The 25,656-nt window shown below is 38.0% G+C and overlaps 1 protein-coding gene across 1 annotated transcript; it reads right to left on the bottom strand.

Moving 5' to 3' along the window:
- Positions 1-227: 227 nt before the first annotated feature.
- Positions 228-24,047, bottom strand: LOC139135166 (alpha-aminoadipic semialdehyde synthase, mitochondrial-like). Its single transcript, XM_070702426.1, has 22 exons — positions 23,914-24,047; positions 20,610-20,995; positions 20,224-20,400; positions 19,631-19,783; positions 18,220-18,366; positions 16,535-16,613; positions 14,912-15,039; positions 11,923-12,206; positions 11,262-11,373; positions 10,728-10,790; positions 10,171-10,244; positions 9,225-9,352; positions 8,327-8,456; positions 7,156-7,266; positions 6,528-6,636; positions 5,730-5,806; positions 4,779-5,010; positions 3,774-3,869; positions 3,148-3,263; positions 2,809-2,897; positions 2,189-2,365; positions 228-1,632 (listed from the first exon to the last, which is right to left on the bottom strand). The coding sequence occupies exons 2-22, from the start codon at positions 20,844-20,846 to the stop codon at positions 1,517-1,519; spliced, it is 2,835 nt and encodes a 944-aa protein (XP_070558527.1). The 5' UTR covers positions 20,847-20,995; positions 23,914-24,047; the 3' UTR covers positions 228-1,516.
- Positions 24,048-25,656: the final 1,609 nt, after the last annotated feature.

Genomic DNA, 25,656 nt, shown 5'->3' with positions numbered 1-25,656 from the left:
GGCGCAGTTTGAAATGCGCCGGCGCAGATTGCCGGCGCACTTTGGTGATTTCAGACCGCTTACATACCTGGCTGTGGAAGTATAGTTCCGCTGTTCAAGAATATGCATGTTTCAAAGTGTGTTCTTCATGACAACATATGACATTAGTTATGCACATCATGATGACCTTTACCCCCCCACGTGTGGACACAAGAGGACAAAAGTGAATCAATACGCAAGAGACCAGCTTCCCTTGGTACAAACATTTTGTTTATTTCTCATTATTGGAAGCAATGCTGGTTTATTCTCTCACAAGAGCCTGAGCGGGGTCTTTTATATTGCAAAAGAAAATAAAAATTAGCCCGTTTGAGTTACGATTTCTATTACATCGACTGGCAACTCCATGATGGGGAGTGAACAGCAGTATAAATATTATTTCTGAAAATATCTGTATGAGACCTCGCTGATAAAGATGTTACAATCCACTCTGAGAGGCCTCCCACTCTGAGAGGCCTCCCTGTCTCTGTTAAAAGTGAATGAACTGGGAAGAATATCATCCTAATGCCACAAAATAAAATTCAACATTTTCTTAATATTACAATAGCTATTTATATTATCGGTGATGGCTAGTGACTGACTTCTTTCAGACTTGGATTCCATTGTAGTACATAGTGCTAGGAAAATTGCAAACAAACTCAGTGTGATCAAACTTTCAAATGACAAACGATTGGCGTTTTCTATCGACAATGGTGAAATACCGTTGATTTGGTCACTGTAAATATCTTCCTGGTAGTTAATCTTCTTCCTTCTAGGTTTTAACATTTACAATGGCCAAACTGAATTTACCTATAGTGGAAAACATGCTCCATGTTTGATGACCTTGTGAATTAACCCGCCTTCCATGTGACGTGACAAGTCATTTGTTTTTCACATGTAATGCCCATCAATGTGGTGGTTATTTTTGTCGCACAAAAATTACAACTTTTTGAAGAAGGTCTGAACTTGAATTTCGCATATTTCCAGAGATGTCAAAAAGGACAACAAAGACATTTCAAGGAAAGATAACTTGATAAAATAATGATTAATTCAAGTAGCACACCTGCACACCTATCCATAGAGTACACCCTAATCAGATTTTCTTACGCACACATATTATACTTTCACACAGACACTCACACAAATCAAAACCCTCTTCAGAAACATCACATGACTGAATAGATGTGAAGGAAATACAACATCTCACACTGCTAACAGTTAAATGAGTTCAGAAGGCAGTGAACAACTACAACAAAACATCCGAAATGACACCTTAAAAGAGCCTGAAACCTGAAATGTAATGCTTTGTTTGAAATATATCCCTTGTAAGTTTTGAATTGTAATGCTGCTGAAATTGGTCAACATTGTCCTAATCCATGTCATCCTGATTCCAGAGTCCTTAAAAGATGCCAAAGCACGCACCAAGCATGTCAAAACTGATTGAAAGGAAGAGGATAACTCTTTTCCGCCTTGTGTAGAGTTTGACATTTTCACAGCTGCTTTAGTGTGGCTCAACATGTTCTGTGCTGGTGATGCCTTCCTCAATTAGGGTGTGTAAGATTGGCTGGTAGATGTCCTTGGTGAACGGTTTTACCATTCCTTTCTGGTCGATTTCACCTGAGAGTGAGTGAGTGAGTGAGTGAGTGAGAGAGAGAGAGAGAGATAGAGAGAGAGAGAGAAACCACAATGCAATTTAACAGGTACACTGTAATGATGTAAAACACTGTCTACAGATTATCTTGTTTCTACACAAATCAAGTCCTGTGCCTGAAATGCAGTGGAACGGTATTACCAGTAATGCATGCAAAGGCATATAACGAGTTCAGCTGTGCAAATCTGATGATAACAAGACTCACAATTTATGGCGAATATCACTGCATTGCAGACCATGCATATAAGAAATCCAACACCACAAACTAAACTATGGTATATGATTTTGGAAACTGCTAAACAAATTTGACCCACACATTGTGCCTGCAAAGCTTCTGAATCGTAACCTATAGGGGCATAAAGTGGGGTCAAACAAGTATTTCACCACACATATATGACCGTTTACAGGTACTTTTTGTGGCCATGCATAGCTTGACAAGTCTTTCTTTCAAGGAACTTGTCCAGCAGCACAATAAGCATTTATACACCCTTCCCAAATCACTTCTCCCAAATGTTTACATACCGTCCAGGACCATCCTGGAAGCAATAGCACAGGGCAATCCGACAGACTTTGCCATGGCAGAGAATCCATCTGGGTCTCCGTAGATCACCATGTCTATGTGATGTGTCAACCTCTCATCGTTTGGTCGCACTATGCCCACGTCATGTCTTAGAATAATCATGTCCCTCTCACCAGCACCTGTTGCACAGTTTGGGAAATAATATGAACTGTCATCAGTAAACTGTGCACTGGCACATCAGTGTATGTTTGTGGTATTGACTTGTTAGACTAGATCTGTCGATGGCTGCCACAATAATAATGCTGCTTGTTTGTTTAAGCAGGCAACTTTCATGTTGCCACAATCAATATCATAGACAGTAGATCTCACTTCTACTGCCTACATGCCACAATCAACATGCCCCAGAATCAAGGAGGTCTTAAGGTAAATTTTTGCCAAAAGTTTAATATTCTTATGATCAATACATAATCCATATGAGCCATACAATCATGCTTTGGTGTGAACCACTTGAAAACTGAGAATGTCTTTCACATGCAACTTGTGACATATCAGAAATTCTATTCCAGTGTGACAAATGGCTAAGTCAATTGAATAATACAATATCTTTGTCAAGCTGTCTCACCATATGAGAGATGGCTGTCCAGAAAGTAAGACAGTGTGTCCAGTGGTGTCTTCCTTTTCAGGACAACTTCATTTGAGAGCAGCTGTAGCCTGAACAAAATAAAGAGAATACACCAAATGTCACTCAGAATGAATGTACCACATCATTCATGTTGACTGTGTGTGCGCTTACAACTGAGGGCAGTGTTTATTCCAAGATAACACTGAGTCATTTCAACAATAGTGTCATTATGTGAAGAACTGGTAGCCGGGATAAGTATGATAAGTTGTATTATTGCACAACCACAAAAACACACACATTCGCTGACAGACTATTCTGTGGCAGGAAACTCTGGCCTACCTCACAATGCCATCCAATATCTTCTGGTTGCCATCCACTCTTTCCAGGATTAAATCCATCAAGGAGTCTGTTGATATGTTGGCATCCTGACCCAGCAGGACACACATAAGGTCCCTCTGTGTGGATAAAAAATGAAGCAAGTTCACCATTGATTGTGAAAAATTTCTTATTCATTTGATTTTATTATCTCTAGGAGAATCCCTATTCTCTAACCTACAAATGCAGTTTTCATTGTTTTACTGAGTCATAATGAATGAATTTTGAACACAGAATGACTGCCTGCAGGGCACCTAACATCGAGGTAATTTTCAGTAATTTTGAATATTGAAATTTCTATGACAAAAGTATTACAGCAAGACTTGACTGGCACCCAGGAAGCTTACATTCTTGGCTGGCTGAATACATTATTTTATGTTCAATACAGAATAAAGAAGAAATCTATGTAAAATGAAGTTTTTGTGACAAGAAGACATAGTACTTGAATTGAACCAAGCATTACAGTGCAAATATTTAACATACAGGATAAGCAATCTAACAACTGATAAAATCATACAAAGTTTCAAAATCAGGATCCGGAGACATAGAAAAGAAGTTTCTATTTTCATGAGCATTGACTAGTGTCTTACCCATGTAATCATGGCGGCGGTAGGTTGTAATGCCTTGTGTTCTTGGTCACTTATCAGACCACAGGCCTGGAGACCCTTCATCATGCTACTGTATCCCTGGATAAGAAAGGAAAAAGAGAGTAAAATCTTCTGGTCTAAAACGGGCATTCATGTGAACTACCACTTAGTCTTTATGAGTACTTTGCCTACCCATCGACAAATGCAACAAATATCAACAGAAATTTGACAGTGAGATTGGTATTAACTAATCAAGGTATAAACCTGCATGTAATATTTCAAATGTACTGAAGTTGTTCAAAATCCTTTTTTAAGCTTATTCATAAATACAATAATAGCAAATACAAGTCTCTACAGTACATGTCAAACATTTGACTTGATTGCAAACATAAAAATAACATAACGTTTCGGGAATTTTACAGTGCTGGAGATCAAATGATGACAAAGGCGTTCAAAAAACATGCAGTTTTTTGGGTTTATAGTGTTTGAGGATCAACCACTAGTGGGCAACATCACTGAGCAACTACAATATCTTTGGTAACGAGGTACATGACATAGATTAGACTGATAGTTGCATGTACCGGTAGGTACATGCAAGTTATTTCTGTATCTCATCATAGAATATTTATAGATACTTGTAGGATTATGCTTTCAAGGTCAAAGTGACATCTTACCAATTTATACATACCACCTGTAATTACAATTCCACTGGAGTAATGGAAAATTTATTTCTCAGAAGGAAATATTACCATAATCCATATTTGACCTATAATCTTTCAATATCTGTATTTTGCATCATGACCTTTCACCTTTCATATTTGATATTGTCACCTTTCATTCTCCACACACCACAAGACAAGACTTTCAACATTTGTGAGAATGACCTTTCCATAATTACATATATGGTATATTGTTTGCGTCAAACACAATGACACTATCAGAATGGATTCACAAGCTGCAGTACATGGGCAAATTGCAAAAACTTCAGGTTTATCTAAGATATCTCACCTTGTATCGTAAAGTGCCTCTCAATATAGTGCTAGCAGACATGATACCGTACTGTTCTTTGTACACAGTAGAATCTCGATTCGGGAAACCTTCCAGATTGAAGCCCGGCAAGAAATCCATGTCTTCTACGCTGTCCAACAGAGCGCCACCTTGTGGTATCTGGACAACTTTGCCGTTTTTCAGGTATTTGGCTGCACTTAACGTATTCAGGAGAGCACCACGAGGACTCCAACTGTGAACAAACATGCAAACGACAAGTATGCCTCAGATTGTACAGCAATGACAAACCAAGTATACTTTATCCAAATTTTGTGGAAAGCAAATACTATTTTGGATAACATCACGGTATCACAAGAACATCACATATTAAAAATGTGTTGTGGATTTAAATAAATAAGAAAAAAAAATGTCAAATATTATGTACATATCTTCCGGGTCAACACAATAAATATCATGATAGGAATAAATCACTTTGGGGTTATCAAACTTCGAATTATACTGTACTGAGACAAATTCTCATTCATGATAAACCTCTGTTAAATTTTCAGGTGCCACTCTTACATGAAATGAAAAATTAGAATGCAAATGCATCATCAGTGAACGATGATGTCATTTGAATACTAGTAGTCTAACGATGTGTAACTTTGGCCTTGGTGGAGCACCTTATAGAGGAAGATTGTCAGTCACGTACGATCACAAATTACACAAGAAACACTGCCAGAGGTGATAGGAATTCAATGTCCATAACATGTCCAGCAATCAAAGGATGGTTGGATCAATTCCTTGTCAATATATAATATTGTGTACTTTAACAAGGTGCATTACAACTCCTGCCTCTACACACCTGGGCAATTAATTGTGGGGAACCAGGGTCCGATAATGCACCTGTTTGAGTCACCTGTATCTCCATGAAGAATAAATCTCCGATAAAAGCGAAATGAATCAACTCACCTGAATTTGTATCTGAGTGGATTATCTGAATATTCTGGTGCAGGTAGTCCTCCACAGTAGGAGATGAAAGAATTGACCTAAAGATTCATGACACAAATTGTGAATTTAATGTTACAAATATCAAGAACATTGTTAGATAGGGTCAGCTGGATTTTCATTGTTTTTTACATATACGTTCAGAGAAACAAGAACTTTGCCATTCTTTTTGTTTTCATTGATGATAATACGCTTGTTTCACTAATTTTTTTAATCACTTATGGAAGTGCAGAGTTGTTTAAATTTCTAACAGACTGGAGAAAATGTCCTTTGGTTTTTGTGCGTGTCCTAAGTATTGTTTCACAGGTTCAGTTATTGGGATCAAATTCATATAGCGCTTTTGTGGTCTACTGCTTGTGAGTGGGTAATTTTGAAACCTATGTGGCAAAGGAAGTTTTCATTTTCTTGCTTTTTTATGAAACTCAAATGCCTAATTTTCAGAAATAGAGCTACCACAAGCTCTGGTGATGGCAGTCATTTTGCATTTCAAATATCAATCAGGAAATTGCAGGTAATTTGTTCATCTTATCCTAACCTTTGCATGCTGACCCCTGGTTTTAAAATACTCTTGATTCAAAAAAATTGTTTTTTAAGAAAAGTTGAAAACTTCCTGTAAATTTGTGGTTTGTATTTAATACCTTAACCAGAGTGGTATTGGCAAGGGCTGGTTCTACTATGCCTTTGTTGCAGCTCTTTTAACCAAGAGTTTTTGTGTGAATGAGTGTGTGTATGTGCAAATATGTGTGTGTGTGTGTCACCTACTGTAGATCCTTGAGCGGCAGCCTCATGGAAACATTTCATGGCCAGCATATGGTCAATACCAGGGTCAACACCGACCTCGTTGACAACTGTGATACCGGCATCTACCGCACTGTGGAGGTCAAAGGTGAAAAGGGGTCATGTCAGTTGTCTACGGTTACAGGAAGTGCCAAAATGTTTCATTTCAAAATGAAATGCAACAAGAACAGGCAACATTTCCAAGAGTCTGACTAACTTGAAGACTGACAGTTTGGCTTATCAGAGACGGAAAAACAACCGATGAGTCATATTTGTTGGAATGAGCAGTCAATAATGCAGCCTGAATTTTAAATGTGTGTAAAACAATCAGATGTCTGATGTTACAGTTTACAATACACAACTTGTTTCATTTTGAGTTGAAGTTCATCTCTGTCGACATATCTTTATCAACTCTGTCGAAAAAATCATTGACTTCATAATATCCAAGCAAAACTGTTGATTAGTCTTCGAAAAGAAAATGGACATATCTCAACAAAATTGATGCCATTATTTCACAAACGTATAATGAAGCAAAATAATTCAAGAATATACATACATGATGTTTTTAATGAATGGCAAAAACAAAGGTAGATTTGAATTGATGACGTCATACCTCTGGTGAAGCTCCGCCATGGCTGGTGTGACGTAGCTGGCAGTGACCATGTTGGTCTTCTCTTTAATACACAGTTCCAAGACCGTTGGATGTAACGAGTATGGCAACAGACTTGAAAAGCAAACAAAAGTGTCTCTCTTCAAGAAATGTGAAACTCTGCACAGTATTTCATTATACTTCACAATAACATCACGTCAGGCTTGTGTTGTTGGTTACTGCTCAGTTTTAAGGGTCTATTTTCCAGGCATGTTTACTCAAAGGTAACAGCACCAAAGGTATACATGGTTTGATTACAAACGTAACATATCCCAATGTCCCCATTACGATTGTTTTGATCTACACACTACAGGGAAAGCCAAGTCAAAACAACAGTGTAGCTTGGGCTAAAATGTTTCGGTGTATCAGTTTGAAGAAGAGCATAGTACTGCTGATCAAATGAAGAGCTTCTAGCTATTTTGCCATTAGAAATAATTTGCATAAAACTAGTTACACTTAAGTTCAATGAGTGCCCATGTAATATACTATGAAAGAAACACATACTTGTATGTGTATGTATACAGAAGTACAAGGAGTCAGTACAGTGAGTTCTGGTTAAGGCAAAATGCACTTCAGGAGGAGTTTTTTCGGTCACTAATTTTATAGCTTTTCGTGCAAGAAACATTTTTAGTCTGAGTGTTTTGAAAATCGGGAATTTTATTTTTCCCACAGAGATAACACAGAGCAAGTTTGTTTAAAAAAAGAAAATTTTATTTTTATCAACAGAGTTAACAAAAGGGATGGCAGCCATTTCAAATTTCAATTATCAATAAATACTTGGTAATTTGTTTCTCTAGTACTAACATTTGTACAATGACCCAAATTTTTATTGTCGATTTTTGAGAGAAAATGATTGAAGTTCTCTAGAGGAAAGTTTGAGCAAAAGTTTAAGTCTTTCAGTTTCGAGGAGGGAACTACCTTAAAAGAAATTTTGTCAGGCTGACATACAAGTGGATTTTCACAGTATACTTGGTGAGACTGAAGAACCCTGGGCCAACGTTTGCTACATTACAATTCAGTGCTATCCTAGGGGGTATGTTTGTATGTATTCATCATGACAGGCACCCTCAGACAAGCACTGATTATAACCATGCGGAAAGTGACCGAGTGTCTGTTAGGTATTCCATGTCCTTACCTGATAACCAAGTCATGGTCTTTGACCAGTTTGTGTAGGAAACCTTTGTGTTTCTGCACATCAACGTCATGAGCGACGGTATTCTGGTATTTGTCAGCCAACTTCTCTGCTTCTGATCTGATTGCAGAACCTGAAACAATTAGATGGTGAAATTCCTATCAACTCAGAATATTGTACTACAAATTGTTTACAAAGCGATGCTTATTGCTGCGGACGACTTGCAATATTGGTATGGATAATGCAACAAACTAGCCAATGCATAGCGCACAGTTCCAGATAAGTCGACAGATCAGCACAAAAACATCATGAGCAATTTAATGACACCAAAAAGTATCTTAAATGTTCTATCCCCTTGAAGAGTGAATTCATCATTATTTTGAGCTTGATTAATGTGTAGTTTCTGTATTATCTTATGGGGGGACTTGTCAGTATCCAGGGCCTGGGGGGGGGGGGCAGGAGTATGTAGAGGCTCGATGCTGACCATTCTGCCTCTTTGACTGATGGAGGGCGGATAGGGGAGGGAATGCCAACTGAAATGAAGGAATAACATTGGTTTCACACATCAACTTTTATTATTGTCAGTTCTTAACATGACCACAAACATGTCTTTATGATGCATCTAACATTTTGAAATAGGACCTGCAATGAGAGGATGCTAAAGTTATTTTTTAGTAAAACATTGGTAAACTTTACTGGTTAAAATACAAAGTTCACATGAATAGACCATTGTTGCACATTCGTTCAAGCCCGGTGTTTCCCTTCAGTATCATGAAAATGCCACCATCTGAGAGGCTGACATTCAAAGCTGGTTTTGTGTTCACTCTATGGTGCAGCACTGATGGGGATCAAACCATGGCACACTTCTCTAGCACTTCTTTGCCAATTGTCAGTGACTTACCGATTGTCACGGAGACATTTCTGTCCCTCGTCAGGAACTCCACCAAGGGAGATGAGACGTAGCCTGCTCCAAGCACTAACACCTTCTTCCATGCTGAAATTGAAGGTGCTTTGAATGCGCGTCGTCCTCTGTGAAAGAAAGGCAAAGTGTAGAAGTTTTGTATTACAGATACAAGACAAATCATCTCTGACAACTTTCTAATGTAATCACTGAATGTGGGGAAGAGTAACTGTGATATAATAAAATTCAGTGAATTTTACACTGAATTTTAATGTAGTAAGTTATTGCGGGTACTTTGATTGTGACAGGCAGTCATATGCCTAGCAAGTCACTATATAACTGTTTTATCATTCTCATTGGTACACTTAAACAGGAACTTCCCCTATAACAGCAGGATTATCGTAAATCTATGCAACTGTAAAAAGGCCACGCTACTGATCGGACGTGCCGTGTTTTGTCCTAGAATTCCATAATTTTGCCATGTTTCATGCGTTCATTGTTGTTGAAATCTTGCATATGATGTCTGTGAGTATATAGCAACTAAACTTGAGTCGAAAATAAACTGAAAGTGTTCCAGTTTTTGTCGGAGAACGCATGTGTTTCAAAATGACTTCCCTGTACGACCATTTGACCCCTCTTTGCATATGCCACGAAAGTGCCCGTCATGATTATTCAAATTTTTCATACTGTCAAAGCAATGCTATGAGAATTCAAAGACCCCCTCCCCCTGCCCAGTATATGTAAATGACTGCGTAAGCAGTAATCCCCCTATTGAGCGCCCACGGTCCTGTAAACTTCCCGTTTAATGGCAAAACATGGTCTTGGGGATGGCACATCACTCGGTAAGTGGACTCTGGTTTATTTTTGACACAGTTAAAGAGGCAACATCATGATACACACATTGGTGCTTTGTTATTTTAACAAAACGCGTTAGAATGACACTCACTGCTCTTGCTTCCTTCTCAAATCTTGAATATACTGGTACTTGGGTGTGAGTTCAGAATTGGAGCAAATGATAGCCTGGAAACAAGAAAAAAACACATAAAAACACACATATACATTGTGTAATCAACAAATCAAGCTATTCTGGAATAACATGTCACATTCTGACTACCCTTGTGCTTAAATAGAGAAAACAGACACTGAAGAATGTTATAGTGGCCTACAGAAATACATGCAGATAGACACATGCAAAGGAATACACATATTTCTCTTTAAGTTAAATGTGTGCTGTTTGTTGGTACTGTGTGTTCTACCTGGCTTGGTCACCACTGTTTGGCCAAATCCAATTGTTTTCTATGACAGAGTTGGACCCTTGAAAAAGGGAGGGGGGGGATTACTTTGATTTTCAATTTTTTCAAAAACAATATGATGAAAACTTCACTCGCTCCACGTGATTAAAAATCACTCCATATAAACAGCAGACTAGAAATAAACTGTAAAATTTTAACTTTGTGAATATCTGTTCCCGAGCCACGTTCTACCATAACAGGTTAGACTTACATCTCGCACAACTGGGGACAGGTGAGGTTCTCGTTCCAGAGGTATATTGGCATCCATTGATGACTAGAAAGTCGAAAAAAAGAAGAGAAAAAAGGTTTATCATTGTCAATTGCAATTACATTATGATCAATACATAGCCTTTAATAATTGGCATACAAAAAATTTCTCGATGCTTGTGCCAGTGAAGAAGTGATGCATTTTGATGTCCAGTTGTATTGTTTCCAATATCATGCTTCTTGTCCTGGGTATTGTATGTAGGAACCAACAATTGGCAAATGCAGTATATAAAATGTTCTTCATACATAATGTGCGTTTGTGAATGTGGTGTGTGTACGTGTCTGTACAGTACAGCACCACCTACTTATGTACATTATTCAAGATTACCCTGTTTATCAGGACAGTGCAATTCTTTTCTCTCTTTCTCTCACGGTGACTGGTACGGTACACAATGGGTTCTAAGGCGATCAAAACATGGTCACATACAGACAAGACCTACATGTGTATGTGTCTCGGTCTGTTCTCTGTTGAACTCACCATCTCTTTCACATAGGGTAGCAGCAAACCTCCAAAGAAGTCGGTGGCTTCCCTGGGTAACTGTGCAGGCATGTTATCAATTGAGCACACTAACACCCCGTCTCCTGAAAAGCTGTCAACATTTGCAGAAAGAAAAGGGAACTTTACTAAGAGAAGAAAAGCGGGATTTTTTTACATCCCCATGACGACAAAAATGTCACAAACTCTACTTAGCAATGATAAATATTCAAGAAACTCGGGTGACTTAATTTGCTTTAGTTTCAGTCCATGAACTTGGTGATGCAATATTAAAAGTGTTGGTGAAGATTTTGATAAAATAACAAGCTCTGGGGTATTGTTTCACAAAAATGGAATCACGCTTCTGCAAGGCAAAAAAGTAGGGAGGTATGGGTACTGCAGACTAGTTAGGTTGCATAATTGAGTCTGCTTTCTGCTTATATAAATGAAAACAAATATCTGAGAGGGTTGGGGATGTAATGTTGTAAGATCATTTTGGTTACTATGAAATGTCTTATTTACTTAAAAGGAAGTGGTGACTCTACGACAGTCAGATGTTCATTGATTCCTCATACAGAACACCTGACACTCCTAGCATTCAGTCCATTTAATAATTTTACACATACTTTACACAAGATGCTCACAACTCCACCATTTGAATTACCTTTCCGATTTGAAGTGTTCATGTTTGTGGCTAGTGTCGTACATACAGAAGGGAGCCTCAATGGTGGTGGCATGCTCGATGAACTCCACCGAACCACCGAGGTCGGCAGAGATGTCGCAGATCGCTAGCAGTCGATGCGGCAACCCCGGACAGCCAGCGCTGGTCTCCGTGCTGGGACTGCTGTGCTGGCTCAGAAGGGTCTTTGTGTCCTCGTTATTGATCAGTCTTGGGTGATTGGGTGCCCAATATATGCCATTGACCATGACAGACGCCCATGGCGCATACTGAAAGAAACAAGTCATCGTTGATGACACAGTCCCCACTTGTTAATAATGGGTACTTTGATTACATGTCCTCAGAGAGGATAGAGTCCTCTTCATTAGTTAGGTCTGTGATAAAAATACTTTGATACAGATGGCGCTCAATGGCCAAGAATGAGTTCCATGGTGATGAAAACATAAAACCAATGTAGGCCACCATCCTAAAGTTCATAAATGAGTCAACTAGGAATTAATCAACAGGATGTTGCAAAAATTTTTGCATACAATTCTAACACTTAACAGATTATCACTGGTACCATATTTCATAAAGTTTGATGCAGTATTTACAACACTATGAGATCAACATCTGTATCAAGTTTCATCACATTTGACATTGTATTAATTTGTGGCTATATCACCCTAATTAGGAAAGTTCATTACTTATGCAATTACAAATTAATTAAAATGACACTGATAAATGTCTTTTTCAATGTTAAATTAATGTGAGCTTAACATCGGTTAACATCTGTATAAAGTTTCATGAATTTGATGCAGTACATATTTCTTGACATATCAGCCTACTTACGAAACTTCAATAATTGACATGTTACTGCTACATGACGTGAAACAAATTGACGAGCATATGTATGAAATTGGTCAATGTCAAGTTTTGAATGATACTGGTGGAAATATGTCTGAGTTATGGCTCTGTACATTCAAACATTGTAATAAAATGGCTGCCTAGAGACCATATTGGATCGTATCACATAAAAAATCGACGTACATATGTATGACATAGGTCAATGTCCTTGTACCAACTTTGAATAAAATCGGTTGAGATATGCCTGAGTTATGCCTCTGTATATGAAAAAATCGTAACAAAATGGCCACACAGCAGCCATATTGGATCGTATCACATAAAAAATCAACGTACATATGTATGACATAGGTCAATGTCCTTGTACCAACTTTGAATAAAATCGGTTGAGATATGCCTGAGTTATGCCTCTGTATATGAAAAAATTGCAATAAAATGGCCGCCTAGCGGCCATATTGGATTGTATCACAAAACAAATCGACGTGCATATCTATGACATTGGTCAATGTCGTTGTACCAACGTTGAATACAATCGGTTGAAACATGTCTGAGTTGTGGCTCGGTACATGAAAAAATCGTAATAAAATGGCCGCCTGGCGGCCATATTGGATTATATCACAAAACAAATTGACGTGCATATCTATGACATTGGTCAATGTCCTTGTACCAACTTTGAATAAAATTGGTTGAAACATGCCTGAGTTATGCCTCTGTATATGAAAAAATCATAACAAAAAGGCCACACACCAGCCATATTGGATCGTATCACAAAACAAATTGACGTGCATATCTATGACATAGGTCAATGTCCTTGTACCAACTTTGAATAAAATCGGTTGAGATATGCCTGAGTTATGCCTCTGAATATGAAAAAATCGTAACAAAATGGCCACACAGCAGCCATATTGGATCGTATCACAAAACAAATTGACGTGCATATCTATGACATTGGTCAATGTCCTTGTACCAACTTTGAATAAAATCGGTTGAAACATGTCTGAGTTATGGCTCTGTACATGAAAAAATCGTAATAAAATGGCCGCCTTGCGGCCATATTGGATCGTATCACAAAACAAATTGACGTGCATATCTATTACATTGGTCAATGTCCTTGTACCAACTTTGAATAAAATCGGTTGAAACATGTCTGAGTTATGGCTCTGTACATGAAAAAATCGTAATAAAATGGCCGCCTGGTGGCCATATTGGATCGTATCCAAAAACAAATCGACGTGCATCTGTATGACATATGAAGTAATCCTTGTACCAAGTTTGAATGAAATCGCTTGTTGCATCTCTGAGATATCTGTGTGAACGGACGGACGGACGCACGCACGCACACACGCACGCATGCACGCACGCACGCACGGACATGACCAAACCTATAAGTCCCCCGGACGGTTGTCTGTGGGGACTAAAAAAGAATATTTACCAAATGACAGAAAGTTATTAAACATGCAAATAAGCCAATAGTGAGTATGTTCCCTGACCAAACTTTCAGTATAATTGAAACTTAGTGTGACTGATCAATGTATAGAAGTTGGACCACTTTCGGTATATTTAAACTTCGATATAAGGCCTAATTTCACAAATTCATTTAATTTGCAAATGACCTAATCATGATACGTAAAGCTGATCAATATTTGAGCAGAATTTAATCCAAGTATAACAAAAGTACCTCCAAATTCTGATCAAATTCAGTGCATTCATTTTTGATATACGGCCCAATTACAGAAAGTTATTGAAAATTCAAATAAGCAGGCTGTCGGCAAATAATACTAACCAAACCATCAGCATTATGTAAAATCTACATCTGTACCTTAGAAAGTCTGATAAATTTGGTGATATTCAGCGTAACTATATGGCTTTACTCTTACAATGGACTTCTCTACATTAGGGCTTCCCGTGGAATTTTCAGTTTAGCTACAAGCTATTGAGTTGGTCACACTACCTGTTACATGCATGTATCCCTTCCTATAGGTATTTGTGCCAGTGCAGTGACAGTACATGTTTCTTCAAATGACATAAATTTCCAGTAAATTCTGATTAAAACACATTATATACACTAGAGAATATTTTCATATGATATGACACTTTATCATATTACGTTACACATTGAACATGAACTTACCCTAGTGTTAAAATTAGATGTGTAAATCTCTGGATGCTCCTCAAACTCAGAAAAACTAAATCCTCCTCCGTTCTTTCTCAGTAAGTGGTCTTCCATGTTTATGACAGTGGCATAGATCGTCTTGTGATCTGGAAGTGAGATTGGGATAGAGGACGCAGGTAAGATTCATGGTTAGGCTGTACACGGCTTCTCGTTTGTTGAATCAGTGTGTAATGTAAAACTATACAACACTGTTCATGAAGCAAAATTACTGTGAGTCAGATTTAACGTACACAGTCACTCCTTTCTTTGAGCTTTTTCATGAATTTTGCTTGATATGAAAAGAAGTTTGTGATGTTTGACTTCTTGAAATATGCTGAAATACTGGCCAACTGCACACAACCTCAACACTGCTGGCAGCCAGACAAGATTAAACATTCAGTGAAACATTTACATTTTACAGTCAGACCAAAAAATCAAGTTTGTGTACAACTCTCATCATCCACAGCTGAACACCACACTGTTAGATAAAGTTTGGACCTAACACAAGCTTTTGTTATGAAATCTCACTATAATTGGCAGTGCCTTTCATATATATAAGGATAACAGCTTTCCCTTACATTTTGGCAATGGTCAGTTATCATGGGGCAAGCAAGTCGGAATAGGAAAAATCCATTTTGTCTTGAGGATAGAAATGAAATCATCTGTTTGCATTCAGCAAAGGGGTAATTTTTGACTTCTGTATTTATGTGCTGTCATTATTTTGTACTCTGAGTGACTTTATTGACGTACTGGTATTCAATGTTTTCTTGATGTCACAAAAAATAAAAAATACTGCAATTATACGGTGTCACTCAAATTTGATCAGAATTGGTATATACCAGTATGGGTTACCAATGATCAACAATAAATGTTGTTTCTATCTGTTCAGTGGAGGAAAATTCTACGTTGATGTTATGACAATGATTTCTGCACAGTACAACCAGAAAAACAACAAGAAATATTTAAACCAGAAAGACAAGAATGACAAAAGTAATTAAGGTCTAACTTTAGGTACTGGAGGTCAACTTTAGCAACATGCATAGCAGAAACAAGCCCCTCTTAGTTTAGTATAAACGGTCTTCCCCCATCTACTGTCTATGGTTTCAGCTGGTCTGTTAATATGTAACAGTTCATAAACAATGACAGGAAATGAGTCAAGATCAGTGGAGTTTGCCTGTTTCTCACTGGCATGCCTCCTGCACATTTGCAGGATTTCACTTTTTCTTACCTCATTTGCACATTTTTGACACTGATGTGTTCATTTGAACAAATTCACATCTCAACCCCTGCATCTACCTGTACACCAAATACTGAGATGGTAGCTTTGGCGGTATGGGAGCCTTTGTGTGTGACGGACATACATCCGCACATACCCAAAAATATACAGACATACAGATATGCAAATCAGATGCAAATGAACTGATTCAGCTTATACCATAACCTCACATTGGTACACCAAATGTGAGCTAAAAAAAGAGCAACTTTGTCCCTTTAAAAATAATTGTTCAATGCAGTTCACATGTTGATAACCTGGTAAATTTACAAATGGTTTGGTATGGTTACAGTCAGAGTAATGAAATACCTTGTATACATATATCTCACCTCCATATTTGGCCACATACTCCAAATCAGCAGGTTTGACAAATCGATGCGGCAACTCTGTGAAGATTTCTTGAGCACCCTAATTCCATGAAGGAACAAAACTAGTAAATTTATTTTTTCCACATGAAATTTAAGTCAACAACAAATGAGGCATCAAAAAGGATTTGAGAGAACATTTGCATCTGAAGTTGTAAATGTTGTATTGAGGAACACACCCTGTGACCTTACCAGAAATCAGAAGGAAATTTGATTGCAAAACTTTATCATGGTGAAACTTTAGGCAGGAGTTGTGTTGTATTTTGCTTGAAATGTACACTATGGGCCACACTCCAATTCACCTGTAAGATGCGAATCAAATGTTCAAATGGAAATTACAGCGCTTGTCTTTTTAGTGTGGAGTTTCAGGGTTTGGCACACACGGGTTCTTGACTGTAACGTACAAGTTGTTGTACTCCGACACACAAACATTAAAGGATGTGTGGATTGCCGCACGTTCTCTTATCATGCAGAATGTTACGGAGCTATAACACTGTAGCAGAACTTTTACCTAAGAGTGACAGTAATCTTTCCCGATACAGGCGTATGATTGGTTCAAACCTTCGGAGTCTCGGTCAAACACACCGAAGACTATTCCATTTAACATCAAGGGATGTGATTTGCACTATAGGGCATGATTTTTACCGGCAATATTAAAATAAATGCAAAAATTGAAGCTATTTGTTATGAAATTGACTAAACATTTATTTGTATTGTACCCTCAATCATCAATTTTTCTCGTCTGACAAAGGGGGAGGGTCATCTTTTTTCACGAAAAATGCAGGGGGTCTATATTTTTTTGAAACACCGGCGACAAGATTTTGCCGGCCCCCAAGGCCGTAAAAACTGAACGGTCCCTAACGGAGGGCTTCTCAGATTTGATGGCTTCTATGAACTACTTCAACGTCCAAGGAACACTCTCTGTCGACCACGGCGATAGTTTCTAGGGGGATTTACTGAACCGGTCTTGCAAAAATGTACCCAAATCTTCTTTTAATACGGTCGTTGCTGCCAATCGCAATTTCTTCGCTGTTTTGTACATATGATCCACGAGGTACAAAACCAGTCGCCTTATCACCACCTATCTCCTCTATTTCGTGAACTACTTATTGCCGGAGATCACTGCTGGTTGCCTTTCCACGGGTGTAGGTTCTCCCCCGTGTATTTTGCATTATTTCGATAGATTACTCCAAGGCGATAGCTATACGAAGATACGACGATCAAACGTGGGTCTTTTTCTGTTCAGACCGACAGTTGTGACCGTTTAAAACAACTCGCTTAAATTTGCATGCAACAACACTGCCTGTGCGGCATTCTCAGACGAAGACAGAAATGAAAAACGTGTCGTCTGTCTTGGATAAAATGTTGCATTTCCGTCTGGTATTTCTTTGTGTCGAACTGTAAACCTTGGCTGTGCCAAACAAAAATCCGTGTGTGCCAAACCTTGAAACTCCACACTAAATGACAAGCGCTGGAAATTATTCGCACTTTATTGAAACAGGTTACAGATGGGAATGTTTGAAAGTGTCATGTTGTTTTTTCATGTTTTTTTTTTACTTTTTCTCTGGCCTAGGGTTATTTTTCCTTATAATGAAAAAAAAGATGAAAAAAAAGGAGGCCACTCTGACCTGCATAAAAAGCCACCTCACCTGAGAAACATTACCAGAGCCAGTGAAAACAAAGGTCAAGGGTCCCAGGGATTTTGGCATCATGCCAAGAGCTATCTCATAGCCAGCATCACGTATAGCTTGCTTTGCCATACCACTGCTGCGATAGTTGTGTGCCGAACCTATATGCTGGGGAGAAACAGTACACAATATTAATTGACCTGACCTGATGAGGTCAGAGGTCACATGCCCTATACCCACAAATGAGCTGACATTAGGTCAAGGGTCATATGCCCCGTACTGACATTTTAATAGTCTTTATTGGCCTGTATATTGCTGCATTGATTAGGGGAATGAAAAAAACATTCAGATAATTATCTTTTTTCTTTTGTCTCAATTTGAAGAGGCAATAATGAGGCCCTGCATGACATGATATGTACGCATGATTTTCACAGTAAATCCCAATCATATACCGGTACATGTATATGTACTAGTCAATTGTTCCTTTGAACATTGTTTGAGGTATTGTTCTTAAGTATTCTTAAAGAGGCCATACAACATGTGGACATAAATTCAGAATCTTTGCACATATTTATATCATGGCATACTGCAATGGTGGTTCCTATATCTTTTTGTCAACTAGAGATCTGAGGTTGATGCTTGTTTGATGTTTGTCTCACAACTATTTTTCACATTTTTGAATCTCACTTTATGAGTGATGTGAAATGCATTTCACAGGGAGATTTTACAACAGTGCTAATGGTTAGGGATAGAGTGCATAATTGTACCTACATCCAAGGAAAAACTTTTTTAGTTTATATCCAAAGGTTTTTCGTCTGCTGAAATTCATAACACAATAACTTGTATATTAACTCAACTAACTTAACTTGAATAAAATAAAATTCACTCCTGAATTTGTAACACAGTTCAAATTATACATATACATCAGGGACCACTGGAGCAAAAACTTTATGCTTATCTGGACAGACTTATCCAAAAACTGACAACGGCAAAACACGACAAGGGCAACAAGTCTTTCATACAATCATGGACAATGGCTGATGATGACACGGCATTATTCTGCCGAGTTCAAATCTCACCATTAAGGAAAGGTTGGTTAAATCAAGTGTGGCATGATGTGTACCATATGTTGCATTGTTCACAAAGACCTATGAACACCCCGGCAACATTGATACTGTAAACTTTAACAAAATTTTTTACTGACTTCATAGCATATCATGCCAATGAACAGTTACAGCCATTTAGTCCAAAATGATCAAAATAATTGCCGGAAAATTTATAAAATTTGGTAAAATGTTGCACAAAAATTTTGGTCAGAAAAATTACAGTACTTAAAGGGTTAATGACAACGGTAAAAGACAAAATTACATGAGAATTTTTTAGAGTATTATATCTTTTGTACGGACAAGAAATAGAAACAGATCATAGTTACCATGAAGGGTGTGTGATGTCCTAAGGCAAGCAATCTCAAGCCAAGGCCGTGCAGGATATTGATCATGCCTGCTATGCCAGCAAATTTACCAAACGCCACCAGACGTTTGCCAGTACTGTCAACCATTTTTTCATAGTCAACAAGTCGTATATTCTGCAGAATAAAAAAACATAAAATGAAATATCTTAATGAGGTAAAATTGTAAGTCCTGATGAGCTAAATTAAACTTATAATATGAAGTTTTGTCTTTGTTGGGATGGGAAATGATCTCACTGTGCTGACATAGACATTTTACATGAATAAACAGCACAGGAACGTCATTAACAAAATGCAAAACATGGGTACTTTTGAAAAGTTGCCAAAAAGAACCAGAATTATATATCAGGTTTTGTTTCCGATGCTTAATTTTTTTTTTCTGTGAAGGTAAATTGTTTCCCTAGAATTGGCTGCACGATAAGTACAGTTTTCATTCCACGAATGTACAATGCCAAATTGTTGTAACAGAATTTTTTTTTGTACATAACAAACTGCAAGAAACAACATGACCAAAACATAGTTCACTGCCCCTTCAAAGAATTCCTAAAGAAGCACACCTTTTCTAACATAGCATCTAACAGCGGCATATTTTCCTTCTGTGCTTTGATGGTGTGAGAAAAGAAGGCATAGCTTTTATTCGGGATTAGTTTTTCCTCCGGTACTTGTTTGACTCCAAGGATTACCGATGATTCCATCAAGTCTTCCTGGATAATGGCGCCATGATTTTCATAGTCCTGCGGTGAGATAGATTTTAAAGAAAAATTTTACCAGAATGCAAATTCTCTTAGAGACTGTAGTTATCCGAATTACACCATATTTGTTGGATCGAATGTTTACATTGTTTGCCCTCATACTCTATGCACACTTTTGGCAATGTCAAGTAAATTTCAAAACACTTCAACTGTCTTAACAGCACACAGCCATAATTTCTGTAGTACACTACCTGCATTGGGTATGCTCTCCTGTTGGATGGCTGTACCAACACTTTGATTCCACTGTCTACGAGTTCGCGGACATGATTCGGACCAAGCGGTGCCCTTCTCTCCCACGCGCTGCCATCCTCTCTGCGTATTCCGACCACCATGGATCGTTCACTCATCTGTGAGAAATCTCTGATCGCCTGTCTTTTGGCGGCAGTTGCCAAGGTCCTGTACAGGCATCGAGTGTGATTTTTCCACATTTTGTGTGTGTAAATATAAAACAATGAAACCAACTGAAAGTGTCTCGCTGCCTATCACTCCGTTGTGACTTGGAGGGGGAGAAATTTTCTCTATGACCCGTCAGATCGCAGTGTTGCCTTAAATGGTCATGCTGTACCAATGGTTATCACTGTAAACAATGCAGAAAGGGAAATGAGGAAAGAGAAAGAAAACAAGCGACAGTCATTAAAAAAATGTTGTAAATGTCGTACATGCTATCTAAGAATCTGAGTTGGCTCTGGTTAAAAAAACCCAATGTGAACATGCTATGCGGGACCTGCATCAGCCCATGGCCAGCTTTTTTCATGCCAGGTCTGAGGGTTGGGTTCAGACCATAGAGCTAAAACAAATTGTAGACCAGGCTCACATATATGTGTGAACAGATTACATGTATGTCTGCAGCCCTGGGTCAAGTTGACACCCTGACAGTTGACCTAGTGTGAGATCAATAAGCGACTAAGAGGCAAGAGATTCAAATACCTTGTGTACCAAACAATTGTCATCTTATCAGTCACAATCTTACATCATTGTCATGATGCAGTCCTGAGCCTGAGTGTGAACCAAGCAGAGAAAGGCTCGAGTGATTTACGAAAATGACCAAATTTCTTTTGATGCTTCATTTAATCTAAGTTTTCAGGTCGTCTCAAGTGTTTTTGTTCCATTCATAAAATGAAGTTGCTTGCCAGGAAATTTACTTACTAGATTACAATTTCAATGGAAAACAAAAGGCTTTAACACCTCCATAATCCTCTTACAGAATAGAACAAACTTGATCCCAGGGATCAAGTCCCTGGCCTTTAAAAGATTGGGCCAAAATACCTAGTACGGTATTTGACTTGTCAACATGTCCTGTATGCCTGTATAAAGGTCAAAAGTAATTTAAATGTACGCACACATATTTTTAGTGTTGACTTGAATTGGCCTGTCAGAAATAAACAGATCCCATGTCATAGACACGTGGTAAGTGGAAAGTGGTATTGGCACGGCTAATACTCTATTGTTTGGTATACTTTAGGGAGAAAAAATGAAATTGTTTGTGCTTTGTAGAGCACAAACAATGGATATTATCAAAAGTTACAGTAACTACTTACATAATATGGGAATTGCTATCAGAAGAAAAAGTTGACCTCCATTGCCCTGTTCACTGTTTTGTCCTTGGCACGGTTATAAATATAGAGCACAAATAAAATTTTCTCCATGTCTGTATACAGAGGTAGTAGCTGTTCCAGCCTTACACTTTTCAAGTCTTAAAGGGGAAGTTCACCAAGGATGATTTTTACATATGTGCTACCTTTTGGGTCTGTTATTCAGGAAAAGCCTTTTTCACCATTTAAAACTCGCGCGATTTTTTACAAAAAACGGATAAAAATAGTGGCAGAAGTTGCATTTTAGGGCTTTATCAACTTAATGTACTTTGAATCATGGGTGCTTTCATCACATGATATGGTAGGGACCATCTTCTGATAGGTATGGCATGTCCATTCACTCATGTTCACGCCAGGCTGTGCGTATTTGCATAACATAAACAATAGTTATGCAAATATGCACGTCCTGGTGTGAATGTGAATGACAATGTAATACCCATGGGAAATTTGTTTTAGCTCTGCGGTCCCTGCCATATAACATGAAGAAAGTGCCAAGCTTAGCGCTTTTTTCCCCATAATTCAAAATACATTGAGTTGATGAAGCCCTACTATACAACTTCTGCCACTATTCTCATAGCCGTTTTAGTAAAAATTTGCGTGACTTAAAAATGGCGAAAAACAACTTTTCCAGTATAATTGACCTAAAACGTAGCACGTATGTAAATATCAGCCTTGGTGAACATCCCCTTTAAGCTGCTAATCCCCTCATAAGCTATTGAGTTGTCGATAAGCACTGCAGAGGGACTAGCCCATTTCTAATTGACACATCTGTGATTATCATTTGTTCAGAAATTTAGTCAATTAGCAGGTGCTTTGGCAATTGATAATAGGCAAGGGGTGATGTTGACATAGAATAACTAATATGTGCAGAACTGAAAAACAAGGTAAATCATTATTCTTTATTGAAATAAAATTTTGAAAAGGCCACAATCTCTTGTTTACAGTGTCATGACAGCATTTCACTATACTTATTGGGGAGGAGGTACTAGTATTATGAAGTATTATGTAGAGTGCAGTGTAAGTTTACAATTATCTCATCACTGATAAATAGTTGAGACAGTCCCTCCATCACCAGTCTCCAAACGCCTATTGTGCAAGGTGTGAATTGGTCTGTGATTTTCTCTGTATACCTGCATCTGGACGACAAAAGAGATAGGAAGTCAAGCCATCTCTACAAACCGACCTACATTGAAACACCATCTAACGTGTCCTGATGGGCTGCATGAGTATCATAAAAGGTAGGGCCATAAATAGCACAATGATATGCAGTAGATTTACCTTACAGTACTACTAACTTGTTTTTATTTGCATATTGTGATGTTTGGGCTGGGGTTTCGTGTGGATTATAGGTTGACTTGACTATGGTCCCAGGGACCGTAACCTGACTGTCGATATAGCCCGTAACGTTCAAAGCGCAACGAAAGTCCCACACAGCGCTACATATTTGCATATTTGGGCAACATTAATGTAGCCATATGTCATTGATGTCGCGTCCACAAAACCTGCTGTACTGAATGCAGGTGCAATTAATCCTTCACGGTTCAGGACACGGTGCCCCTGCGCTCGAAGCCTTCGTGCACTGTGCAGTGCATTGCTTTAGAGAAGACCATTCCCACCATCTCTGGATGCCGACCGTCGGTTTAACGATTGGCACATAAAGAATCCATAATATTGATGTAATAAGGTGAGTATTGTGGTTCAATTAAAATCATGCACGACTATTTACAGTGGCCAATGCCAGGGCTGTTCACCGTCCTGTCAGAGCAGATGAACACAGTTTATACGAGGTGAAGTCCCCCGAGCACAAGTGCAGCGCTTGTGGTACGTTGTAGTTGAACTACAGTCGGATGGTTTGACTTTTCACGATTGAATTGTAAGGCTCTGTTCACAGTGTTCTACTTACCTGCGATAGTTACCAATCATTAGGATCTCCAAACAATAATATAGCTAGAAACCCTCTCACGACACCAACATATTTCACAGTACCCGACGCACGGCCGCATGCACAGAATTCAAGCATGTGTCCCGAACGGAAGTAAAGTGCGCCATCTAGAGGCAAACTTCAAATGTAAACGAAAACTCGTACGTACTCGAGCTCGCAATTCATTATGTTAGGGAGCCTTCAGTAATTACAGGAGGGGGTGGGGCCGGGTGAATTGGGTGGAGGGTCACTTTTTAGAAAACAGTTCAAGGGGGAGGGTCACTTTTTACAAACCTATCTTGGGGGAGGGTCACTTTTGACAGAAGCTGATATTATGGCCAAAACTTTGATTGTCCGTGTGATATTTCCTGAATAGGAAATCACCAACAAAATACGCACACACTTATAGACCGCCACGCATAGTGAATTGACATTTGATGAGATTCCAAAATCAAATTTCTTACACAACCATAGACTTGTAACCACTCTGGTCTAATCAAGAACAATAATCTTAATAATCAAGCATACATAAATGCACAGATTTATCTAATTTTGTACTGAAAAAAAATTATTCATAGTTTCATCATAGACCCCAATGCATAGCGGAATCAACATTTTGGTAAAATTCCAAAATCAAACTTTTTGCACAACCATGAACTTGTAACCACTCTAGTCTAATCAAGAACAATAATCTAAATAATCAAGCATACATAAATGCACAGATTTATCTAAATTTGTACTGAAAAAAAATTATTCATAGTTTCATCATAGACCCCAATGCATAGTGAATTGACATTTTGGTGAAATTCCAAAATCAAATTTCTTGCACAACCATGGACTTGTAACCACTCTAGTCTTATCAAGAACAATAATGTGAATAATCAAGCATGCATAAATGCACAGATTTATCTAATTTTGTACTGAAAAAAATTATTCATAGTTTCATCATAGACCCCAATGCATAGTGTATGGACATTTTGGTGAAATTCAAAAAATCATATTTCTTGCACAACCATAGACTTGTAACCACTGTAGTCTAATCAAGAACAATAATCTAAATAATCAAGCATGCATAAATGCACAGATTTATCTAATTTTGTACTGAAAAAAAATTATTCATAGTTTCATCATAGACCCCAATGCATAGTGAATTGACATTTTGGTGAAATTCCAAAATCAAATTTCTTGCACAACCATGGACTTGTAACCACTCTAGTCTTATCAAGAACAATAATGTGAATAATCAAGCATGCATAAATGCACAGATTTATCTAATTTTGTACTGAAAAAAATTATTCATAGTTTCATCATAGACCCCAATGCATAGTGTATGGACATTTTGGTGAAATTCAGAAATCATATTTCTTGCACAACCATAGACTTGTAACCACTGTAGTCTAATCAAGAACAATAATCTAAATAATCAAGCATGCATAAATGCACAGATTTATCTAATTTTGTACTGAAAAAAAATTATTCATAGTTTCATCATAGACCCCAATGCATAGTGTATTGAATGACACTTTGGTGAAATTCAAAAATCAAATTTCTTACACAACCATAGACTTGTAACCACTCTAGTCTAATCAAGAAAATTAATATCAATGATCAAGAGTACACAAATGCAAAGATTTACCTATTTTGCATTGGAAGAAACTATTCATAATTTGCCTGATAGACTCCATGTATTATGATTTGATATTTTTGGATGAAGCACTAAATCAG

Source organism: Ptychodera flava, chromosome 6 (genome assembly GCF_041260155.1).
Source record: "Ptychodera flava strain L36383 chromosome 6, AS_Pfla_20210202, whole genome shotgun sequence".
NCBI classification, from domain to species: Eukaryota; Metazoa; Hemichordata; class Enteropneusta; family Ptychoderidae; genus Ptychodera; species Ptychodera flava.
The sequence above is the reverse complement of the archived record's forward strand: the minus strand, read 5'-3'. Positions and strand labels throughout refer to the sequence as shown.